Source organism: Mizuhopecten yessoensis, unplaced genomic scaffold, assembly GCF_002113885.1.
Source record: "Mizuhopecten yessoensis strain PY_sf001 unplaced genomic scaffold, ASM211388v2 scaffold11107, whole genome shotgun sequence".
In the NCBI taxonomy this organism is placed as follows: domain Eukaryota; kingdom Metazoa; phylum Mollusca; class Bivalvia; order Pectinida; family Pectinidae; genus Mizuhopecten; species Mizuhopecten yessoensis.
This window is the reverse complement of record NW_018408883.1, coordinates 38,512-62,440: the sequence shown is the minus strand read 5'-3', so window position 1 is coordinate 62,440 and position 23,929 is coordinate 38,512. Positions and strand designations below refer to the sequence as shown.

Sequence of the window (23,929 nt, the reverse complement as noted above, 5' to 3'; positions counted from 1 at the left end):
ATACCTCTTAAAACAAGCCAATAAATGATTCTTAAGATAAGCCAATTACTCTTAATCCGTAAAATAGGCAAACAAACATTTCGAAATAGTCCTGGATATAGGCCAACAAATTGTCTTAAATGTAAGCCAAATAATAAGCTTTGAAATAGGTAATAATTAATCCTGGAAGTTTGTCAAGTTCTCCTTGAGAAATAACAATAACTTGACATTTAACTGCCAAATTCTCACAAGAACCAAGGACCAAGGGAAAACAACATGATTTAAAAAAATAAAAGATCCATCAAGCACTGTAACAACAAAATTGTTTAAAACACAGACAACAGATCATGATTAAAGGCAATGTGAACAGTCTACCATCTGATGATCGTGGGCTAAAAATGGAAGCAATAACTCAAATTAACCATACACTTTTTTATTTTATTTTTCACTCAACGCAACGATGTTAAGTGTTTGTTAACATCTCTCGTTACACATACAACTCTATGTAATAAAATCCTTCCCTCTTATGTTCACTATCCACCACCACTTAACGATGGCTGTGTGTACGAGGCTGGCAGACTTGCCACATACAACTCTATGTAATAAAATCATTCCCTCATATGTTCACTATCCACCACCACTTAACGATGGGTGTGTGTACGAGGCTGGGAGACTTGCAGGTGATCGGTGAAGTCATACAGACAAGCTTTTATACAGTTGAGGTACATGTATGGCTTTTGTTACTCCGTATACTGTCCACAAATCATCGTACCTTAATAAATTGGTCTTTTCACGGGAGTACACTGCATGGACAATCCATCGAATATTGAAAAGCAATGCAATATAACACTACAAAATAATTTTATCAAAGTATTCACATAACATTGAATTGTATGACTTGTCAAGATGGTCACAGATGTAATTCGTCACTGTTCTGATTTCATAAAAGCCTTGTTCAATGTCTGCCAAATAGCTAAAAAAAATACTTTAATGTCTTATTTACACAAGTATGTCTAAGCACAGATCAAAGGTCAATATTTGCTGGCGGCGGCTTCCTTTGTGGCGGTTACACATTTTGCCATGGTCGGTGACGCACGACTGATGGAGTTTGTCATGTAGAAGTCACTGAGAATACTTATATCTGGTTGGAGAGGAGCATTGTCCAGCTGTCCTTTGGTTAACTGCAAGATAAATAATAATCTCATTTGAAAATAAATTACTATAAAATAAATTCTTACAGATTATTCAGTGGTCCCAAAACAGTTAATTATGAGTAACATCAGATCGAGGTCAAGGGCCTAGATTCAAGTTAATATACAGTGGTTTGGGAGGATGCCCTAAAGTAATGTTAGCCAATATATTTGTATATATTTTTATATCTATTTGCCTAGGATGCTAACACAACAATTTTGTTAATATCTGTCCAGCAGTTTGGGAGGATGCCCTAAGTATTAAAATGTTACCCACTACATTTGTATATCTTTTTATCTCTATTTGCCTGGGATGCTAGCACAACAATTCAGTTAATATCTGTCCAGTAGTTTAGGAGGATATGTTCTTCCAATTTGACCCCTTCAATATGGCCCCAAGATGGTCAGGAGATCGTAGAATTATGATTTAGTACTGTAGCTAGGGTCAGGTAACTTCACATATCTATATGTCTTGATGAATGCAGCATGTTCAAAACATTTTTGTGACCTTTACCTTTGACCTTTGGTTAGGTTTTTTTTGTGTTTAAGCAAGTTATGAACTAAGTGCTGGAGCCAGAGTTTTGTAACATCACATGCTAATGCTCCTCTGTAAGTACAGCATGTTGCATGACTCTTTGTTATGTTAATTTTGTTTACCTTTGTGACCTTGGTTTAGTTTGTAAGTTTTGGAGCAGTGTTTCTGAGTCTTACAGACACATTTCCAGTTTTTGAAGATAAGCCCTCATTTTCCCTTTTTGTTCCCTTCCCCTCTTTTCACTTTTCCTTTATAAAATGTTCAATTTCCCTAGGAATGCTTCATGGCTTCATGCCCAATTTGAGTTGTCTAACCCCCATCCTGCAGCCATGAGTTTTGGACCGAAAATGAACTTCAGCAGATAATTGATATTACAGGTATTTGTAGAAAGCATTCCTTCAAGAGTTTTCGCTACAATTTGTCCTTTCACAAAATCTAAGAGAGTCTGGCATGTTCATTTTCAGATTGGGAACATGAGCATGTAAAAGATACATTTGGTATGTGTAGGACAAAATAAATTCCTCAAACGTTAATGCACAGAAGCGATTTATGTAAAAGACACTGACGACAATGATGAAGTGATCCCAAAAGTCCCCTTTGCTTTGCACATGACACTGAAAGGAGAATAAAGTATACATTTTCTAACGGTTTTAACATCTGAGCTTTTCACACACCTGAGTGAGCTCCTGGGCCGACACTGAATGGAGAATATAGTCAAAATTTACATTTTTCTATTGTTTATAACATCTATCTGAGATTTTCACACACCTGAGCGAGCTCCTGGGCCTGCTTGAAGTAGTTTGCTTCCTCAGCATCACCGTACTTGATGAGATTTGGTGAGACTTCACACAGACGACCTTGAACATCTTCTAGTTTGTCGTACGGCAAAGGAGAGCCAACAATCTGTAATCATCAACAACATGGTCATCAATTTCTACAGGTCTGTAAAATCGTTTATTTAAGCAACAACCGCAGAGTATTATAATTGAAATTAGTATTGCAAATATCTCCAACAATACCTCAATACAAAATTTACATCCCTGAGGCCAAAGATGCTTCAGCTACCAAATTTGGTTAGATTTGATCAGTTTGTCAGAAGTAAAGATGGCTTTTAAGGACTTTAATACCCAATAATCTCCTCTGAGCCTTGATCCTCAGCCCAAAGGGCTCTACCATAATGGATTCTATGGGCGCATGGAGGCTTCATTGTAGCAAATTTTATTGAGATCTGTATATATGTATTATTTACATGTGTATAGGGACCCTAAGACTGAACCATATAAGGCCTGGATTTTGACTTTAGAACCGAGACCCCTGGAGTGGGGCAAGACTTTTTTTGCAATTCACTTGTTAAAGAGACTTTTATCGTTTTTTTTCCTTCTATGAACATCAGTCAAACCTAGGGTTCCTAACCTAGACCTAGATATGGGGCCTGAAGATTGACAGACTCACCTCAGACAGGGCACGAATAATTTTCCAGTCATTTCTGGCGAGGCCTGGCGGGGTTACTGCCATCCGAGTCTGTTGGGCCCGACCTTCTGTGTTGACGTATGTGCCATCTTTCTCTGTGTACGCAGCTCCTGGGAACACCACATCAGCCATGGCAGCACCGATGTCACCATGGTGACCTGGAACATAGTAAATATAGTACGTCAATATTTGGCTGGTTTTTACATTTCTAATAAGGAAAGTTTGTTACTTGTGTATCTATACTGATCCCTGCATTGCTACTCTTAGTATAGTTGTGGGGCTGATTAAGTGTAACATGCTAGTTCTGTCTTAATCTGTAACGTATCTCTAGGAATCACAAGCATGGAGAGATATATAACAAACTAGTACCATATTTCCTATATAAACCTTTAATTTAGGATTTAAGCCTACCCCACAAATGCAAATATCAAATAAACCTCTTCTAGTGAAATACAATCTTTTTCTAGTGAATATTTAACATGTTTTTCTGTGAAGAAGAGGTCCAGAGGACCTGCAGCTCTCATCTGTACTGTAATCAGGTGTAAGCTAAGCATATGAATTTCCAACTAGGTTAACCACAGAAATATTTGTGCGGTAAGTTGCATGTTGGTCAAAAAGTTATTTCTTGTTTCAACATAATAGTTGTAATACCGTTACCCACCGAATGTCAAATTCAACTTTGAACTTCCTTGTGCTGATGTAGTTTTTAACATTTTTGACGCTTGTTTCTTTGAAAATACGTCGAGGGAATATGCTAGACGCTTTTCCTCCCTTGTAACTGATGCTGACCTCTGATCGTGGGCAGTGCTAAAACTTGACAGGATATTCCTCTGATTAATTTAATGTAGCAGTGACTTTTACAACAACCCAGTTCACTTTTTAAACCGTTCTTGCAAATCTAAGTATAATCGTGTATGACCACGTGAAATATCAGATAAGTTCGACCTCGTGATTATGAGAAGACACACTACAGGGCTCTGACATCTCTGGTGCAGTACCCTTGTTACACTGATATAGCCGTGTATACAGTGCTCATTCTGTACCTTGATATATCACGAAACAGTCTTTAGGAAGATCCTCCTGTGTGATCGCCCCCTCGTCAGCTCCCAGCAGGTACAGCACCTTGGGTGGGTTCTGCCGGATGTGATCCACACCAGCTTTAAAACCGAGGTCAAGTGCTGCCACCTGTCCTGCAACCTATAAGACAGAAGAATCACTCTATAACCAACCTTCCAAAACAGAGAATAAACGAAATAATAGCTGCCTTCTCACTATCAGTACGTCTCCTAATCTTTATATTTTAATTTTAATTTAGATCATTTTGTTGGCCTATCATTCCAGCAAGGCAAATTTTAACCTATACAAAAGATACTTGCTTAACACCATTACTCTGAGCCTCATGGTTTGTTAGAAGAGGTTGTTTTTAAATTTCAACCTATACAGAAGATACTGGCTCAACACCATTACTCTGAGCCTCATGGTTTGTTAGAAGTGATTAAACTCACCCTCTGTAATACATTGAGAACCTTCCAGTTGTCATCACAGCTAGAATTGGCCCGAACGCTCTGACTGATCAGTGACACAGCTGCGTGTATAGCTCCGCTGTCTGATCGCTGTAGAGCCGAGCTTCCTACTACAACCATTGGTCGCTTAGCTTTGTTGAGTTCCTGAAAATTGTATTCCAATGGTTACAAACACAAAATATCAGTACGGCAGAATATCAGTGGCACAACATGGTGAGAACGGGATACTGTCAACGTAAACCTTATAGAAATAACATCTGCTATGAAAGCAATAGTCAAAAGCTACATAAGTTTACCTATTAAGATTATGAATTTCTTAAGCAAGGGCACTCTTTTAACTTTAGCATGATCTTAAGCTATACACATAAGTTTCCAAATTTAGCTTAGGAAGATATTTATAAATACAAGAGTCCCTATTTCAGCTTGGAAGATTTTAAGCTATGTAAGCCTACATTTGAGCCCAGGAATATATTAGTTATATTAGGTTCTGTAAGGACCCTCCTTTAAACAAGGAAGACCTGAAGTTATTTAAGACAGTCTTGTTATTCATGGGAGATCTTATCTATTTAAGAGATTTTTGAGCTCTATAAGGGACCTTGGTCTGCCTAGGAGGCACTGATGTTTTATAGTCCAATGATTACGCACCTTACAGAAAGGATGACTTCCATTGGCGATTTCTTGTAGTACCTGGGTAGAATCTCCCAGATGCTGAAAAAGATGATTTACATTATTTCTTAGTGTGAAGTAAATGTCTTGATAACAAAGCATTAACAGGATATAGTTTCTTTGTATGTGTCTGTTTAAAATGGTGCGAGTTTGGACAGACAGAAAGATGAATAGGACAAAAACCTGATACCTCTCTGATTTGCATAGTGTGGGATAAAAATGTTTCTTCCACAAATTTGAAAGACAGATGGAGAGATAGGTGATACAAAACACGATATATCCCGCACCCGTTGCACACTAGGGTGTATACATGCTCAAAATTGACATCGTCAAGTACTTACTTCGTAATCGTATGTGAGATCGACCTGTGACCCGACCATGGCTACTTTTAAGTCATTGTGGATCCAACTGCAACACAAAATACCAAAAACATATTTACTACACTAAGACTGAGATATTAATCAGCAAGGAAAGTGCAATTACACAGCATATTTTATACTTAAGCAGCATTAATGTTACGTTACATATGATGAAACATTACTATATAGTGACACCATTTGTCTATAAATCAGAGGGAACTATGTATCAAGGATTCCTGACCCACTGCACTGCTGTTTCCCCCGAATACAGTAACCTCCCCGTAACTTCGGTTTGGATACAACTGTAGCACAGATTGGCGCGGACACTTCCGTTGACCAGGTAGCTCACTCGGTTAGAGCAATAGTACATGTACATCTCTATAATCATCAGAAGGCCAGAGTTCATCCCGGTCTCGCCCCACTCATTGTTTTTTACACTTAGAACACTCTTGTTATATTTTGCTTATTTCATCTTTATTATTTTTCATATAAGTTTCACAAGTATTGGCGTTTTTTTTGGGTAGAGGGATCCTAAAATTGAACTGCTACAAAATACTGTTAATACTGTTAAATACCCTGGTGGAAACAGTGAAAGGTATCATTAATGTTAAATGTCAAATTTTCAAATAAAATCTTCGTGAAGCATAGTCTCTAACAAATATAATACAACTTGAAAGTAATGTAGGAATAATAATGCTTTGCTTCTAAATATCAAACAAATATCATAGCCTACAAAACAACATATGATCCTGATTAAAGCATTCAGAAGACGATGGCAGAGACAATGCTCTGTCCGTGCTATGTTTACCTTTTCCTCATCCTAGCATTGAGTAATGGCGCCTCAAACCTGGGGTTGGTGCCGACCAGCAGGACGATATCAGCCTCCTCCACTCCCGCTATTTTGGTGTTTAGTAGGTAGTTAGATCTGAGATCAGTTCTGAAACATAATGATATAATCCACTTATATACTGCAACACGTTGTTTGTGACTCACAATCTACATCTTGGACTCTATGAAACACAGAAATGAACTACTGATTTATATTTCAATATGCAAGTTGTGCTATATAATTAGGGCCTTTTCACCGAATAGTGAAAAGTATTGAGAAGACTAATTACAGGTTATTTACAGGGGTTTTAATTTCGCCTTTTTAACACAAAATAAGACAATTAAATTTACACAGAATATATAATTTTGCATTCTAGAAATGTGAACATACTAAATTTTAGCAGAGGTGGGAGACTTGGCATATAAAATGTCAAATAGTCAAATAACATGATTAATTACAGCATACCAAGTAACAATAAGTAAGTGTATTCTGGTTAGCAAATAACCCAACAAAACTGCAATATGTGTGGTCTAATCTATTTTTAACCATCTTGTATTACTCTTAAGGTAAATGACGATATTACAGTTATCAAGTTTATTATTGCTACTCATTTCTATGCTTTTCATATCATTATGCAGATCATATTTTTCGCATTATTGGCCCGCATAATCTTGAAAATATCATCCCCACAGAATCCTCCTACTATATTGTATTATGTTTCTGACAGGCCGTAGCTTCTTTGCTGCGATTGAGTATTGTACCGTACCCTGCCCCATCCCCTGGGAAGATTTCCTCGGTACACAGTCCTTCGCTGCCCATCTTGTTGAGAAAATCTTTGAAGGCCACCAGAGCTTCAGCATCCATGAGTCCCCCAGCAATGCCTGCAACATCTTCTCCCTTCACAGCAGACAACTGTCAGGAAAACAAAACATTTATCAACAAAGTAGTGTGATCATCGGCATCAAAAACAGTGTCTTCTAGGATTTCAGTTCTGTCAAATCAAAAACAGTGTCTTCTAGGATTTCAGTTCTGTCAAATCAAAAACAGTGTCTTCTAGGATTTCAGTTCTGTCAAATCAAAAACAGTGTCATCTAGGATTTCAGTTCTGTCAAATCAAAAACAGTGTCATCCAGGATCTCAGTTCCGTCAAACGCATAGTGTTCAGGTAACAATGTATGAAATGATTAACTTGAATGATGTTTCAATCGTCTAACAAGGGTTTTGATTGGTTATATATTGTTATTTTACTCCAAGTGGGCTTGAGAATACTGGTACCTGTCATGTGTAAACCATACACTTGGACCTGTTAGCCACTGTCGTGTGTGAACAATGCAGTATATAGACCTGTGTGTCACTGTTTCATGTACACCATCGTGGGTGAACAATACATAAAAAAGACATGTAAAACTCTTTTCCTGCTTTTAATGTGTTAACTCTCAATGTGGGATGCCATTATGTCTGTGACACACTCAGGTATAAAGTTAACCTGAGTTAGCTCTACCACTATCTGGGATTTACTTGGAAGCCGTAACAAACCTTTTCAGCTGTAGCTATGAAGGCGTCCTCCCAGCTAGTGGCTACTAGGTTCCCGCTCTCATCCTTCACAAAGGGGCTTGTCAGTCTCTGACGCTTCAGACCATCATAAGCAAACCTTGTCGTGTCAGAGATCCACTCTTCATTGATTTCCTGTGCAGAATGAAGGATTCACTGTTACAATGTGATCAAGAAATTTACATCAGTCCAATTCTTCAAATACAAATATTCAAGGAAAGGGGAAATGAAATACTGTATACTAGGCCGTTATCGCCAAGTCAAACTTTCACCCTTCACCAGTAAAATCCACATTTGCCCTTAATTTCACTGTATACATTTAATTACTATGTATTTTATGTGGTTTACCAATGTTTGCTGGTATGATAAATTTGCCCCTGTTACAGGGGGTCAAAAAGGCGAAAATTTAAACTGCAGCATAAAGTTCCCAATATAAAATAACCTTGATCAAATGCAGAATATGAAAAACTAACAGCGTTACATATCTCTTACAAAGCTAACAGCATTATTTTGTAATTTAGTTCTTAATTTATATCGTACCTCATTCATACGAGGGAGAATGCGCATGACCTCATTAGTACGCGTACTGATGACTATATTACTGCCCAGGGCGTCCATGACATCCACACTCTCAACCTTCCTGTAAACAAACAAAGGCTCAACCTCTACACAACAGATCAGCTTAATCCTTTATCTCTATCCGTGTGTTCAATGTATCAAAAGGTTAAGTGCCAGCATGATATTCATAGTTGTGAAACTTGTTGTAAAGTTAGCCGCTAAATTATATACATGCAATGCAAGCTGAACCAGAAGAGGGATAGCATCTTATGTTGTAATGGATAGCGTCTTATATTGTAATCCTGTAACATGTGACAAGTTGTCACTACCCTCGACACAGACTAGCAGTATCTGTATGGCTACATCACTTGTACCCATGATACTGTATCTAGATGTTACATATTAAATTTAATTATTTACAGATCAAATTCAATATCCAAATAATGTATAATTTAAACTAATTTTTCAATTTTTGGGAGTAGTTTTTTCCAGAGGATAATGAAAACAAGGCTAAATCTCTTTGCATTATAGTAATAATTTAGTTGTGTTCCCTTACCTTACTGCTATCATTCTCTGATTATTGTGATAACTGTGATAATATCGTCACGATTATTAACAAATATATCAGATATGCTATCTGAACTTCAATGAAAACCTGGCAATATATTCATTAACCCTTTCACCACTATAGACCATAATGGACTTATCCAGATCAATGCATAGAAAAGTTTATTAAAGTTACACAGGGGTACAACGGTTAAAACTTAAATGAGTATTGTCTGTTTTTGTACTCTACCTGGTTTCCCAAGGTCTGGCTGTAAAAGCGTAGGGTTTGGACGTTAAAGCTCCCACTGGACACAAGTCAATGACATTCCCCGACAACTCCGACTGAAACATTTTCTCTACGTATGTACCGACCTGCATGTCTCCTCCTCTACCTGTTGTACCTAGATCTTCAACTCCAGCCACCTCACTAGCAAACCTGTAAATACAGTAAAGAAAATGATGGAACATACAAAACTATGAATTCAATGTCAGTGTGTCCTGTGTAATGATTCACAGGAACTACCAACTCCAATAAAATTTATTTTACAACACTTATGAAATGAGCTTTTTACAATGATCTGAATCACTCTTGTTGGTCCGATGGCAGCGTGCAGAGGGTCGATACGGGAGGAAAGCAGAGTCGGGCAGGTGACCTAATAACTTTTGACATCCGATCAGGGAGTGTGCTATCCTCTGCGCCACTCGACCTCCCTTCCCAATGACACCAGCGTCCGGTCAATATACCTACCTTATACATCGGGTGCAGTGTATACAACGACTTGTCTATACCTACCTTATACATCGGGTACAGTGTATACAACGACTTGTCTATACCTACCTTATACATCGGGTACAGTGTATACAACGACTTGTCTATACCTACCTTATACATCGGGTACAGTGTATACAACGACTTGTCTATACCTACCTTATACATCGGGTACAGTGTATACAACGACTTGTCTATACCTACCTTATACATCGGGTACAGTGTATACAACGACTTGTCTATACCTACCTTATACATCGGGTACAGTGTATACAACGACTTGTCTATACCTACCTTATACATCGGGTACAGTGTATACAACGACTTGTCTATACCTACCTTATACATCGGGTACAGTGTATACAACGACTTGTCTATACCTACCTTATACATCGGGTACAGTGTATACAACGACTTGTCTATACCTACCTTATACATCGGGTACAGTGTATACAACGACTTGTCTATACCTACCTTATACATCGGGTACAGTGTATACAACGACTTGTCTATACCTACCTTATACATCGGGTACAGTGTATACAACGACTTGTCTATACCTACCTTATACATCGGGTACAGTGTATACAACGACTTGTCTATACCTACCTTATACATCGGGTACAGTGTATACAACGACTTGTCTATACCTACCTTATACATCGGGTACAGTGTATACAACGACTTGTCTATACCTACCTTATACATCGGGTACAGTGTATACAACGACTTGTCTATACCTACCTTATACATCGGGTACAGTGTATACAACGACTTGTCTATACCTACCTTATACATCGGGTACAGTGTATACAACGACTTGTCTATACCTACCTTATACATCGGGTACAGTGTATACAACGACTTGTCTATACCTACCTTATACATCGGGTACAGTGTATACAACGACTTGTCTATACCTACCTTATACATCGGGTACAGTGTATACAACGACTTGTCTATACCTACCTTATACATCGGGTACAGTGTATACAACGACTTGTCTATACCTACCTTATACATCGGGTACAGTGTATACAACGACTTGTCTATACCTACCTTATACATCGGGTACAGTGTATACAACGACTTGTCTATACCTACCTTATACATCGGGTACAGTGTATACAACGACTTGTCTATACCTACCTTATACATCGGGTACAGTGTATACAACGACTTGTCTATACCTACCTTATACATCGGGTACAGTGTATACAACGACTTGTCTATACCTACCTTATACATCGGGTACAGTGTATACAACGACTTGTCTATACCTACCTTATACATCGGGTACAGTGTATACAACGACTTGTCTATACCTACCTTATACATCGGGTACAGTGTATACAACGACTTGTCTATACCTACCTTATACATCGGGTACAGTGTATACAACGACTTGTCTATACCTACCTTATACATCGGGTACAGTGTATACAACGACTTGTCTATACCTACCTTATACATCGGGTACAGTGTATACAACGACTTGTCTATACCTACCTTATACATCGGGTACAGTGTATACAACGACTTGTCTATACCTACCTTATACATCGGGTACAGTGTATACAACGACTTGTCTATACCTACCTTATACATCGGGTACAGTGTATACAACGACTTGTCTATACCTACCTTATACATCGGGTACAGTGTATACAACGACTTGTCTATACCTACCTTATACATCGGGTACAGTGTATACAACGACTTGTCTATACCTACCTTATACATCGGGTACAGTGTATACAACGACTTGTCTATACCTACCTTATACATCGGGTACAGTGTATACAACGACTTGTCTATACCTACCTTATACATCGGGTACAGTGTATACAACGACTTGTCTATACCTACCTTATACATCGGGTACAGTGTATACAACGACTTGTCTATACCTACCTTATACATCGGGTACAGTGTATACAACGACTTGTCTATACCTACCTTATACATCGGGTACAGTGTATACAACGACTTGTCTATACCTACCTTATACATCGGGTACAGTGTATACAACGACTTGTCTATACCTACCTTATACATCGGGTACAGTGTATACAACGACTTGTCTATACCTACCTTATACATCGGGTACAGTGTATACAACGACTTGTCTATACCTACCTTATACATCGGGTACAGTGTATACAACGACTTGTCTATACCTACCTTATACATCGGGTACAGTGTATACAACGACTTGTCTATACCTACCTTATACATCGGGTACAGTGTATACAACGACTTGTCTATACCTACCTTATACATCGGGTACAGTGTATACAACGACTTGTCTATACCTACCTTATACATCGGGTACAGTGTATACAACGACTTGTCTATACCTACCTTATACATCGGGTACAGTGTATACAACGACTTGTCTATACCTACCTTATACATCGGGTACAGTGTATACAACGACTTGTCTATACCTACCTTATACATCGGGTACAGTGTATACAACGACTTGTCTATACCTACCTTATACATCGGGTACAGTGTATACAACGACTTGTCTATACCTACCTTATACATCGGGTACAGTGTATACAACGACTTGTCTATACCTACCTTATACATCGGGTACAGTGTATACAACGACTTGTCTATACCTACCTTATACATCGGGTACAGTGTATACAACGACTTGTCTATACCTACCTTATACATCGGGTACAGTGTATACAACGACTTGTCTATACCTACCTTATACATCGGGTACAGTGTATACAACGACTTGTCTATACCTACCTTATACATCGGGTACAGTGTATACAACGACTTGTCTATACCTACCTTATACATCGGGTACAGTGTATACAACGACTTGTCTATACCTACCTTATACATCGGGTACAGTGTATACAACGACTTGTCTATACCTACCTTATACATCGGGTACAGTGTATACAACGACTTGTCTATACCTACCTTATACATCGGGTACAGTGTATACAACGACTTGTCTATACCTACCTTATACATCGGGTACAGTGTATACAACGACTTGTCTATACCTACCTTATACATCGGGTACAGTGTATACAACGACTTGTCTATACCTACCTTATACATCGGGTACAGTGTATACAACGACTTGTCTATACCTACCTTATACATCGGGTACAGTGTATACAACGACTTGTCTATACCTACCTTATACATCGGGTACAGTGTATACAACGACTTGTCTATACCTACCTTATACATCGGGTACAGTGTATACAACGACTTGTCTATACCTACCTTATACATCGGGTACAGTGTATACAACGACTTGTCTATACCTACCTTATACATCGGGTACAGTGTATACAACGACTTGTCTATACCTACCTTATACATCGGGTACAGTGTATACAACGACTTGTCTATACCTACCTTATACATCGGGTACAGTGTATACAACGACTTGTCTATACCTACCTTATACATCGGGTACAGTGTATACAACGACTTGTCTATACCTACCTTATACATCGGGTACAGTGTATACAACGACTTGTCTATACCTACCTTATACATCGGGTACAGTGTATACAACGACTTGTCTATACCTACCTTATACATCGGGTACAGTGTATACAACGACTTGTCTATACCTACCTTATACATCGGGTACAGTGTATACAACGACTTGTCTATACCTACCTTATACATCGGGTACAGTGTATACAACGACTTGTCTATACCTACCTTATACATCGGGTACAGTGTATACAACGACTTGTCTATACCTACCTTATACATCGGGTACAGTGTATACAACGACTTGTCTATACCTACCTTATACATCGGGTACAGTGTATACAACGAGTCATGATGGTTTTGATAAGTGGGCCAACATTCTTGTCCTCAACAGCTCTGAAAAAACAAAAATAATCCGACGTTGAAATCTAGGTATTAATGAATCAGATATATATGATTATGTAACATAAATGATAATAGTCTAGCTGGGCATACATACAATCAAGGACATATATCTTCATGGCAGTAAGACAAGCTTCAGGGAACATATTCTGATAATTATCACAAATGGACTGGATTAGGTAATAATAATATGTCAGTTTTACAGTCTACATGTTATATAGGCAGTAAATAGACTTACCTTTTACCCGTGAAATTAATATCTGTGAATCTACTTCTGTCACTGCCGAAGTTCATGGACTGATCCTGAACAAAACAGAACAGAAAGAGCATATGTTTATATCTCATTGGATTACAAGTTCTGTTTAGTCAGACCTGACAGATCCTGTGACATTTCAATCACCAAACATAAGCACTAATACAGTCCATTACAATCAATGTCTGAATGTGTCAGAAAACTGTAATTGGCTAACAGGAAAATACAGCACCAACCGGGTGGTCACCTTCTACACTCTGGTCACAAATTGACAGCCCGATATCACAGAAGTCCTATTTAATGGCCTGATTACAGGTTGACATTCAACTTACATGGCGGCCACATGCCTCTCTGATCAGTAAAATAATTGACAGTCTAAAGGACTTACCTGGAGATCAAATTCCCCACCCTGGTCACAGACCGGACAGTGTAAAGGACTTACCTGGAGATCACATTCCCCACCCTGGTCACAGATTGGACAGTGTAAAGGACTTATAATTACCTGGAGATCACATTCCCCACCCTGGTCACTGATCGGACAGTCTGAAGGACTTACCTGGAGATCACATCCCCCACGCTGGTCACATATCGGACAGTGTAAAGGACTTACCTGGAGATCACATTCCACACCCTGGTCACAGATCGGACTGTCTCCCTGGTCACAGATCGGACAGTCTTAAGGACTTACCCGGATATCACATTCCCCACCCTGGTCACAGATTGGACAGTTTAAAGGACTTACCTGGAGATCACATTCCCCACCCTGGTCACAGATCGGACAGTCCAAAGGGTGGTTCATAAGCAGAAATTCCATAACACCCTCTCTGTTGAAATAAAACAAAACATTATGAGTTAATTATCTTTTATTATATTATATTTTTTTCCCCCAAGATCACAGTCCATTTGAAAACATGATTGTGACTGAACTATTTTGATATAGAACAGAAACTCTTACAGTGGGTTGGAATTTTCATTTGAGTTTTGTGAAGCAATCCTGATATGCTTTCAACATTTATCATATTGTGTTATTCATGTAGAGTGATGTCTCATTACCCAGGGTTAACAGTGATAAATTCCTGACATATAATACAACAATCCTCATATAATGACACAATCCCAATTAATGTCATAATGTGTCTCAGTACAGCTTCACTGATACCATGACTATTGTAGGATGTCTGTAACATGTATTGTGTCTCCGTACAGCTTCACTGATACCATGACTATTGTAGGACGTCTGTAACATGTACTGTGTCTGTTGGTAGTGTGATATTGATGGCAGTAGATTGGGATTACCTGGCTTTCCGTGTGACAGGAGAATCTGTTTTCACCCTCATTCCTTTCATCACTGGCATAGCACAGGATGCAATAGGCTGTAACAACAACGTAACATTTAATCATTAATGTATATACCAATCAAGCATTAAGCTACCTGAGAATTCATTCCCATGAACAAGCCATTCGGATTAATATGACTCGCCTATGCCCCACTTTGACCATCAATGAACATATCAGAGAAACTAACATAAACGCAAAAACTTAATGTTGATGCCTTCGTCGCCTGTAAAGTAACACCCAAGTCTCGTTTCCACTTTGTGGCGGCGAAACAAAACATGAGGCCCAATGGGCCTGAATCGCTCACCTGGTATTAATTTCACACTTGTAATCTTAAAAGTGGACTAAAATGCAGCTACAGGAAGAATATCAGTGTTTGATTCATAAGAGCCTATTAAAAGATTTAAACATATGACGCATGTGACCTTGAATGTCGAACAAGGACATTATAGGTTGAACAGAGTTTAAAGTCTTCCAACCCAGCATGCTTTTGGCAAAATATCATAAGTCATTTAAAGATTTAAACATACATTGTATATTGACCACTGTGACCTTGAATATGGGCGAAGGTCATTCATTTTGACAAAATTGGTAGCCCTTCATCCCAGCCTGTTAATGACCAAATATCATCTACCCCTGTGACCTTGAATATATGTAATTAAAGGTCATTCATTTGAATAAACTTGGTAAACCTTCTTCCAAGCATGCTACTGGCCAAATATCATTATCCTAAGCTTCTTGGTTGTTCAGAAAAAGTTGTTTAAAGGTTTTAAACATATTTGACCCCTGTGACCTTAAAAATAAGTAAAGGTCATTCATTTGAGCAAACTTGGTAGCCCTTTATCCTGGCATGTTACTGGCCAAATATCATAATCCTAGGTTTCTTAGTTATTCAGAAGAGGTTATTTAAAGGTTTTAAACATATTTGACCCCTGTGACCTTGAATATAAGTCAAGGTCATTCTTTTAAACAAAATAGGTAGCCCTTTATCCCAGCATGCTAATGGCGAAATACCTTAAACCTAGCAAGGCCTCTTAGTTATTCAGAAGAAGTAGTTTAAAGGTTTTTAACATATTTGACCCCTGTGACCTTGAATATACGTACAGGTCATTCATTTGAGCAAACTTGGTAGCCCTTTATCCTGGCATGTTACTGGTGAAATACCTTAAACCTAGGCCTCTTAGTTATTCAGAAGAAGCTGTTTAAAGGTTTTTAATATATTTGACCCCTGTGACCTTGAATATAAGTCAAGGTCATTCATTTGAACAAACTTGGTAAACCTTCCAAGCATGCTACTGGCCAAATATCATTATCCTAAGCTTCTTGGTTATTCAGAAAAAGTTGTTTAAAGGTTTTAAACATATTTGACCCCTGTGACCTTAAAAATAAGTAAAAGTCATTCATTTGAACAAACTTGGTAGCCCTTTATTCTGGCATGTTACTGGCCAAATATCATAATCCTAGGTTTCTTAGTTATTCAGAAGAAGTTGTTTAAAGGTTTTAAACATATTTGACCCCTGTGACCTTAAAAATAAGTAAAAGTCATTCATTTGAACAAACTTGGTAGCCCTTTATTCTGGCATGTTACTGGCCAAATATCATAATCCTAGGTTTCTTAGTTATTCAGAAGAAGTTGTTTAAAGGTTTTTAACATATTTGACCCCTGTGACCTTGAATATACGTACAGGTCATTCATTTGAGCAAACTTGATAGCCCTTTATCCTGGCATGTTACTGGCGAAATACCTTAAACCTAGGCCTCTTAGTTATTCAGAAGAAGTTGTTTAAAGGTTTTTAACATATTTGACCCCTGTGCCCTTGAATATAAGTCAAGGTTATTCATTTGAACAAACTTGGAAAACCTTCTTCCAAGCATGCTACTGGCCAAATATCATTATCCTAAGCTTCTTGGTTATTCAGAAAAAGTTGTTTAAAGGTTTTAAACATATTTGACCCATGTGACCTTGAAAATGGACGAAGGTCATTCATTTGAACAAACTTGGTAGCCCTTCATTCTAGCATGTTACTGGCCAAATATCATTAGCCTAGGCCTCTTAGTTATTCAGAAGAAGTTGCAAAAAGATTTTTTAAGACAATGGACCTCTGTGACCTTGAAAATGGAAGAAGGTCATTCATTTGAACAAACTTGGTAGCCTTTCATCACAGCATGCTGCTGGCCAAATAGCATCATCCTAGGCTTTTTGGTTATTGAGAAGAAGTTGTTTAAAGGTTTTTAACATATTTGACCCCTGTGATCTTGAATATAAGGAAAAGGTCATTCATTTGAACAAACTTGGTAGCCCTTCATTCTAGCATGTTACTGGCCAAATATCATTAGCCTAGGCCTCTTAGTTATTCAGAAGAAGCTGTACAAAGATTGTTTAAGACGATTGACCCCTGTGACCTTGAAAATGGACGAAGGTCATTCATTTGAACAAACTTGGTAGCCCTTCATCCCAGCATATAACTAGCCAAAAATCATCACTCTGGGCATTTTGGTTATTCATCAGAAGTTGTTTAAAGTTTTTAACATATTTGACCCCTGTGACCTTGAAAATAGGTGAAGGTCATTTATTTGAACAAACTTGGTAGTCCTTCATCCTAGTTTGCTTCTGACCAAATATCATCACCCTAAGTCTTTTGGTTATTAAGAAGAAGTTGTTTAAAGTAAAATATTAACGCTGGGCGCCGGACGACGGACGCTGCACCATGGCATAAGCTCACTTGGCCCTTCGAGCCAGGTGAGCTAAAAACAGTGAGACGAGTGTTATGTACAGGATTTCTACATGGAAATGACTTCTCAAGTATCTTAATCTAGGGAAACGGTGTTATGTACAGGATTTCTACATGGAAATGACTTCTCAAGTATCTTAATCTAGGGAAACGGTGTTATGTACAGGATTTCTACATGGAAATGACTTCTCAAGTAGCTTAATCTAGGGAAACGGTGTTATGTACAGGATTTCTACATGGAAATGACTTCTCAAGTAGCTTAATCTAGGGAAACGGTGTTATGTACAGGATTTCTACATGGAAATGACTTCTCAAGTAGCTTAATCTAGGGAAACGGTGTTATGTACAGGATTTCTACATGGAAATGACTTCTCAAGTAGCTTAATCTAGGGAAACGGTGTTATGTACAGGATTTCTACATGGAAATGACTTCTCAAGTAGCTTAATCTAGGGAAACGGTGTTATGTACAGGATTTCTACATGGAAATGACTTCTCAAGTAGCTTAATCTAGGGAAACGGTGTTATGTACAGGATTTCTACATGGAAATGACTTCTCAAGTAGCTTAATCTAGGGAAACGGTGTTATGTACAGGATTTCTACATGGAAATGACTTCTCAAGTAGCTTAATCTAGGGAAACGGTGTTATGTACAGGATTTCTACATGGAAATGACTTCTCAAGTAGCTTAATCTAGGGAAACGGTGTTATGTACAGGATTTCTACATGGAAATGACTTCTCAAGTAGCTTAATCTAGGGAAACGGTGTTATGTACAGGATTTCTACATGGAAATGACTTCTCAAGTAGCTTAATCTAGGGAAACGGTGTTATGTACAGGATTTCTACATGGAAATGACTTCTCAAGTAGCTTAATCTAGGGAAACGGTGTTATGTACAGGATTTCTACATGGAAATGACTTCTCAAGTAGCTTAATCTAGGGAAACGGTGTTATGTACAGGATTTCTACATGGAAATGACTTCTCAAGTAGCTTAATCTAGGGAAACGGTGTTATGTACAGGATTTCTACATGGAAATGACTTCTCAAGTAGCTTAATCTAGGGAAACGGTGTTATGTACAGGATTTCTACATGGAAATGACTTCTCAAGTAGCTTAATCTAGGGAAACGGTGTTATGTACAGGATTTCTACATGGAAATGACTTCTCAAGTAGCTTAATCTAGGGAAACGGTGTTATGTACAGGATTTCTACATGGAAATGACTTCTCAAGTAGCTTAATCTAGGGAAACGGTGTTATGTACAGGATTTCTACATGGAAATGACTTCTCAAGTAGCTTAATCTAGGGAAACGGTGTTATGTACAGGATTTCTACATGGAAATGACTTCTCAAGTAGCTTAATCTAGGGAAACGGTGTTATGTACAGGATTTCTACATGGAAATGACTTCTCAAGTAGCTTAATCTAGGGAAACGGTGTTATGTACAGGATTTCTACATGGAAATGACTTCTCAAGTAGCTTAATCTAGGGAAACGGTGTTATGTACAGGATTTCTACATGGAAATGACTTCTCAAGTAGCTTAATCTAGGGAAACGGTGTTATGTACAGGATTTCTACATGGAAATGACTTCTCAAGTAGCTTAATCTAGGGAAACGGTGTTATGTACAGGATTTCTACATGGAAATGACTTCTCAAGTAGCTTAATCTAGGGAAACGGTGTTATGTACAGGATTTCTACATGGAAATGACTTCTCAAGTAGCTTAATCTAGGGAAACGGTGTTATGTACAGGATTTCTACATGGAAATGACTTCTCAAGTAGCTTAATCTAGGGAAACGGTGTTATGTACAGGATTTCTACATGGAAATGACTTCTCAAGTAGCTTAATCTAGGGAAACGGTGTTATGTACAGGATTTCTACATGGAAATGACTTCTCAAGTAGCTTAATCTAGGGAAACGGTGTTATGTACAGGATTTCTACATGGAAATGACTTCTCAAGTAGCTTAATCTAGGGAAACGGTGTTATGTACAGGATTTCTACATGGAAATGACTTCTCAAGTAGCTTAATCTAGGGAAACGGTGTTATGTACAGGATTTCTACATGGAAATGACTTCTCAAGTAGCCTAATCTAGGGAAACGGTGTTATGTACAGGATTTCTACATGGAAATGACTTCTCAAGTAGCCTAATCTAGGGAAACGGTGTTATGTACAGGATTTCTACATGAAAATTGACGGTGTTATGTACAGGATTTCTACATGGAAATGACTTCTCAAGTAGCCTAATCTAGGGAAACGGTGTTATGTACAGGATTTCTACATGGAAATGACTTCTCAAGTAGCTTAATCTAGGGAAACCTTTATATACTAACTACAGCCTGCAGGGACACAGGTAGATCTAGACGTGTTGTTACTACCTTTATATACTAACTACAACCTGCAGGGACACAGGTAGATCTAGACGTGTTGTTACTACCTTTATATACTAACTACAGCCTGTAGGGACACAGGTAGATCTAGACGTGTTGTTACTACCTTTATATACTAGCTACAGCCTGCAGGGACACAGGTAGATCTAGACGTGTTGTTACTACCTTTATATTTACTAGTTTCAGCATTTGTTTAAAAATAGAAACACGGGAACATATCCGTGAGTTTCGGGATGGTGAAGACATTGTTGAGGTATTACCTTGGGTGATTTCTCCACTTCCACCAGACACATCCTACAGTTGCCTGCGATGGACAGTCGGTCATGGTAACAAAACCTTGGGATCTCCACTCCTGCTTCTGCACATGCCTGAAAAATAGGAAAAAAAAGAAATGAGATAATCAACATTCCTTTGACTCTTTCCCTTAACCATGTATTCATCGATCCCTACACCAGGCCAATATCATGTACATGTATTTGTCCCTGATCAGTAAAATACTGAAATGATGTAAAGAAATATTTATTACATACACTGCATGTCAAGAGTTAAGTGTAAACATCAACGAAATGCCTTTAAAAATACAACATCTATAAAAGGCTGTTATGAGTACAGATGTACCTGTTTACAAGTCAATGGTGAAAGCTAGTTGCTCTCTTTATTTGTGAATTAACTCAAGTTTTGTTGTCCCTAACAAAAACACTCTTTACCTATAATACTGCAGTCTATTTGTACCTGTAAAAGCTACACTTTACCTGTAATACTGTAGTTCCAGGTTCTACATATACTGGTTTGTCATCCACAAATACTTCCACTTTCTCTGTAACTCCAGTACTACTCCCACGGGCTGAAACACATGATCGTCAATACTTAATATAACTGCTGATCAATGATCATGATCTGTATAAATGTCATTTGATGTATTCTGTATATTGGAAAATATCTATCCTTTGAAGATTCAATAAAACTTGGCATCTGACAATATATCTGTAATAATTTCTTCATGATTTTAGCACATTTCATCCTCAGAACTTTTCTACTAAGCTTATATCTTGATTCATAAAGAAACCTGTCTTTTAAATATCATTTTGATCATGAATTATAAGTGACACAATCGGATTGTGTGCCACAATTGATTGCAGTGGTCGATTATAATTACCAGCAGTGATTGCAGCTGTTCGGGCACCAAGGATTCGGCCAATCGGCCACAGCCGAAGCATTTTTCTTATCTGAAAAATGAACAATGTTTGAATATGAAAAATAATTTGCAGTTAATCAAAAATAAAGGTGTAGCCGATTTCTTAAGACAGTTAAATTTGCTGTTGCCACATGGGTATGGTCCTTCCAGGAGAAGGGCGATGTACAGCTGACAATGGAGGAAAATAATTTAAATATACAGAATTCAGTTAGCAACACAACAGACAACTTTCTTAATTCATTCATTTGGTAATTGATTCATATGTATAATCATAACTACTGCTACAGTTCGGTTGTGTTTGTATCTTCTCTGATTAAAAGTGCATTGGAGATGCGCCAAGGAATGTGAAGGTCACAGAAAAACTGTTCATCATTACCTGGATCACCCCTAAAGTTACCTGTACTAGATTTCTGCACTGCAAACATTAGTCCAAACGACTACCTCCATTGAAGTATTTTTTGATGGTGAGGAGATAGTTAGAATATCCTCCATAATCTCTTTGAAAAAATATTATTTGCACGTGTAGTTTGGTGTGCATTTGTCAAAATTATTTCTTGCATATACCAGAGCATGTTCACAAACATGTTCTTTCCACACACGGCTGGAAAGGTTATTTAAAATAAAAATGTCAACAACAGTAATTTCATAGCTTTTTTGACAATCCACACATGTGCAAATACTGTGAATGAAAGACTTAATTAAGCTTGATGATGGTACATGTATGTGTAGGTGATATTGATGTGTACTTTCAGAGACTTAAAGAAAATTACACCTTTCTGAAAACGTAAACGTCTGGGCCAAATTGAGTTTTTTTGGTATTTCCTGATGTGTTTATGGTGTCAGGTCGTTTCGGTAACAAGACAAAGTCGTTTCGGGACTTTTTTCGGGACATGTCAAAAGTCATATCGGGATTTTTCTTCTTTTTTCTTCTTCTGTAGATACCATTGTCTTTTTTCTTTAAACATATTTTAATGTCAAATAAATTTAAACAATTGATTGGATAAACGTTATTACAACCTATCATAGCCTTCTCCCATCATACATTTACCATTACATGATTTTAATAAAACATGAATGGAAATACACAACATAATAATTAACATCGTTCAAAATATATTGCTGAATTTGATAAATTGATTCTCATGCATGTCTAAAACATTCTATGTGTTTAACGTTTTTACTTTCATGAAATTTAATTTCAATATAGCGAAAACAAAATGCTGTAAACATTGTTAGAATCAATGTTAATTCATTCGTCTCTTAATGTCAATAATGGAGAATAGAGTGAGTTGAAAACATATTACATGTATTACAATATCAAACAAGGAATCAACCTATCAATAACGAAAGAAATTGAATGTTGAATGTTATAAAATCCTCTAGATCTGTATTTGATAATGAGATTAGTTTCATCAGGTAACAACACACTGTCAATCAGGTAAATGTTGGTAGGTATCCCCTCAAGCGCTAGCAATCAGGGTAACACTAATGATCCCGAGCACTGGTAAGTCGTGACACAGGTCATTCAGGACTTTATATGAAACGGGAGTGAATTGTAATTTATAAGTGAAATTTGTATATGTCCCGAAACGGCTTGATTCAGTCCCGAAACCTCTTGTGTCATGTCCCGAAACGACTAGCATTCGTGTTTATCATACCAAATATTTTTAGTATAATTTGAAATCTGAGAGAAAATGTCTGTTTATGATTTTTTTATTTAGGATATACATTGCAATTATGTAGTTCATATTCAAGTGTGCAATGCAGCATGAATCCACTAGCCATGCATATACCAGGTACGCCCAGGCCACTTCTGTTTTACACTGTCGTATAAATTCATGACAGTCCAACCCGTGTTTACACTATGTTAGTTGGGAAGGGGGGGGGGGGCTGTTTCCAAAAATGCGATCTTTATTTTAAGTTGGAAAACATGATATATTGTGTCAATGCATATGCAAAATTGTAACATGTATAAACAAAGTCAGTGTACTGGGATGAACAATCTTATTGTATTTAAAATAGACGTAAATTGGAGCAATGTGCTCATCCTTACACAACTCACCTTGGCGAACCAGTCGGGACACCAAACCGGAACATGGGAATGTCATCTCCGCACTTAATGTAAAGCGACAGCTGTATATGTATATAACTTGTTGTT

At 37.8% G+C, this 23,929-nt stretch overlaps 1 protein-coding gene across 2 annotated transcripts; it reads right to left on the bottom strand.

Annotated features, from left to right (window-relative positions):
- Positions 1-396: 396 nt before the first annotated feature.
- Positions 397-23,911, bottom strand: LOC110465929 (NADH-ubiquinone oxidoreductase 75 kDa subunit, mitochondrial-like). Of its 2 annotated transcripts, none has more exons than XM_021522108.1 (20): positions 23,834-23,911; positions 21,733-21,802; positions 21,329-21,420; positions 20,837-20,944; positions 15,413-15,489; positions 14,859-14,940; positions 14,102-14,166; positions 13,780-13,857; positions 9,457-9,642; positions 8,643-8,742; positions 8,088-8,237; positions 7,318-7,463; positions 6,531-6,659; positions 5,705-5,771; positions 5,343-5,405; positions 4,680-4,841; positions 4,218-4,371; positions 3,157-3,332; positions 2,473-2,607; positions 397-1,160 (listed from the first exon to the last, which is right to left on the bottom strand). In XM_021522108.1, exons 2-20 carry the CDS (start codon positions 21,791-21,793, stop codon positions 1,011-1,013), a joined length of 2,181 nt encoding a protein of 726 aa, XP_021377783.1. In that variant the 5' UTR covers positions 21,794-21,802; positions 23,834-23,911; the 3' UTR covers positions 397-1,010. The 2 variants fall into 2 exon arrangements, with proteins under 2 accessions (XP_021377783.1, XP_021377784.1); XM_021522109.1 differs by having other exon boundaries at positions 23,825-23,873.
- Positions 23,912-23,929: the final 18 nt, after the last annotated feature.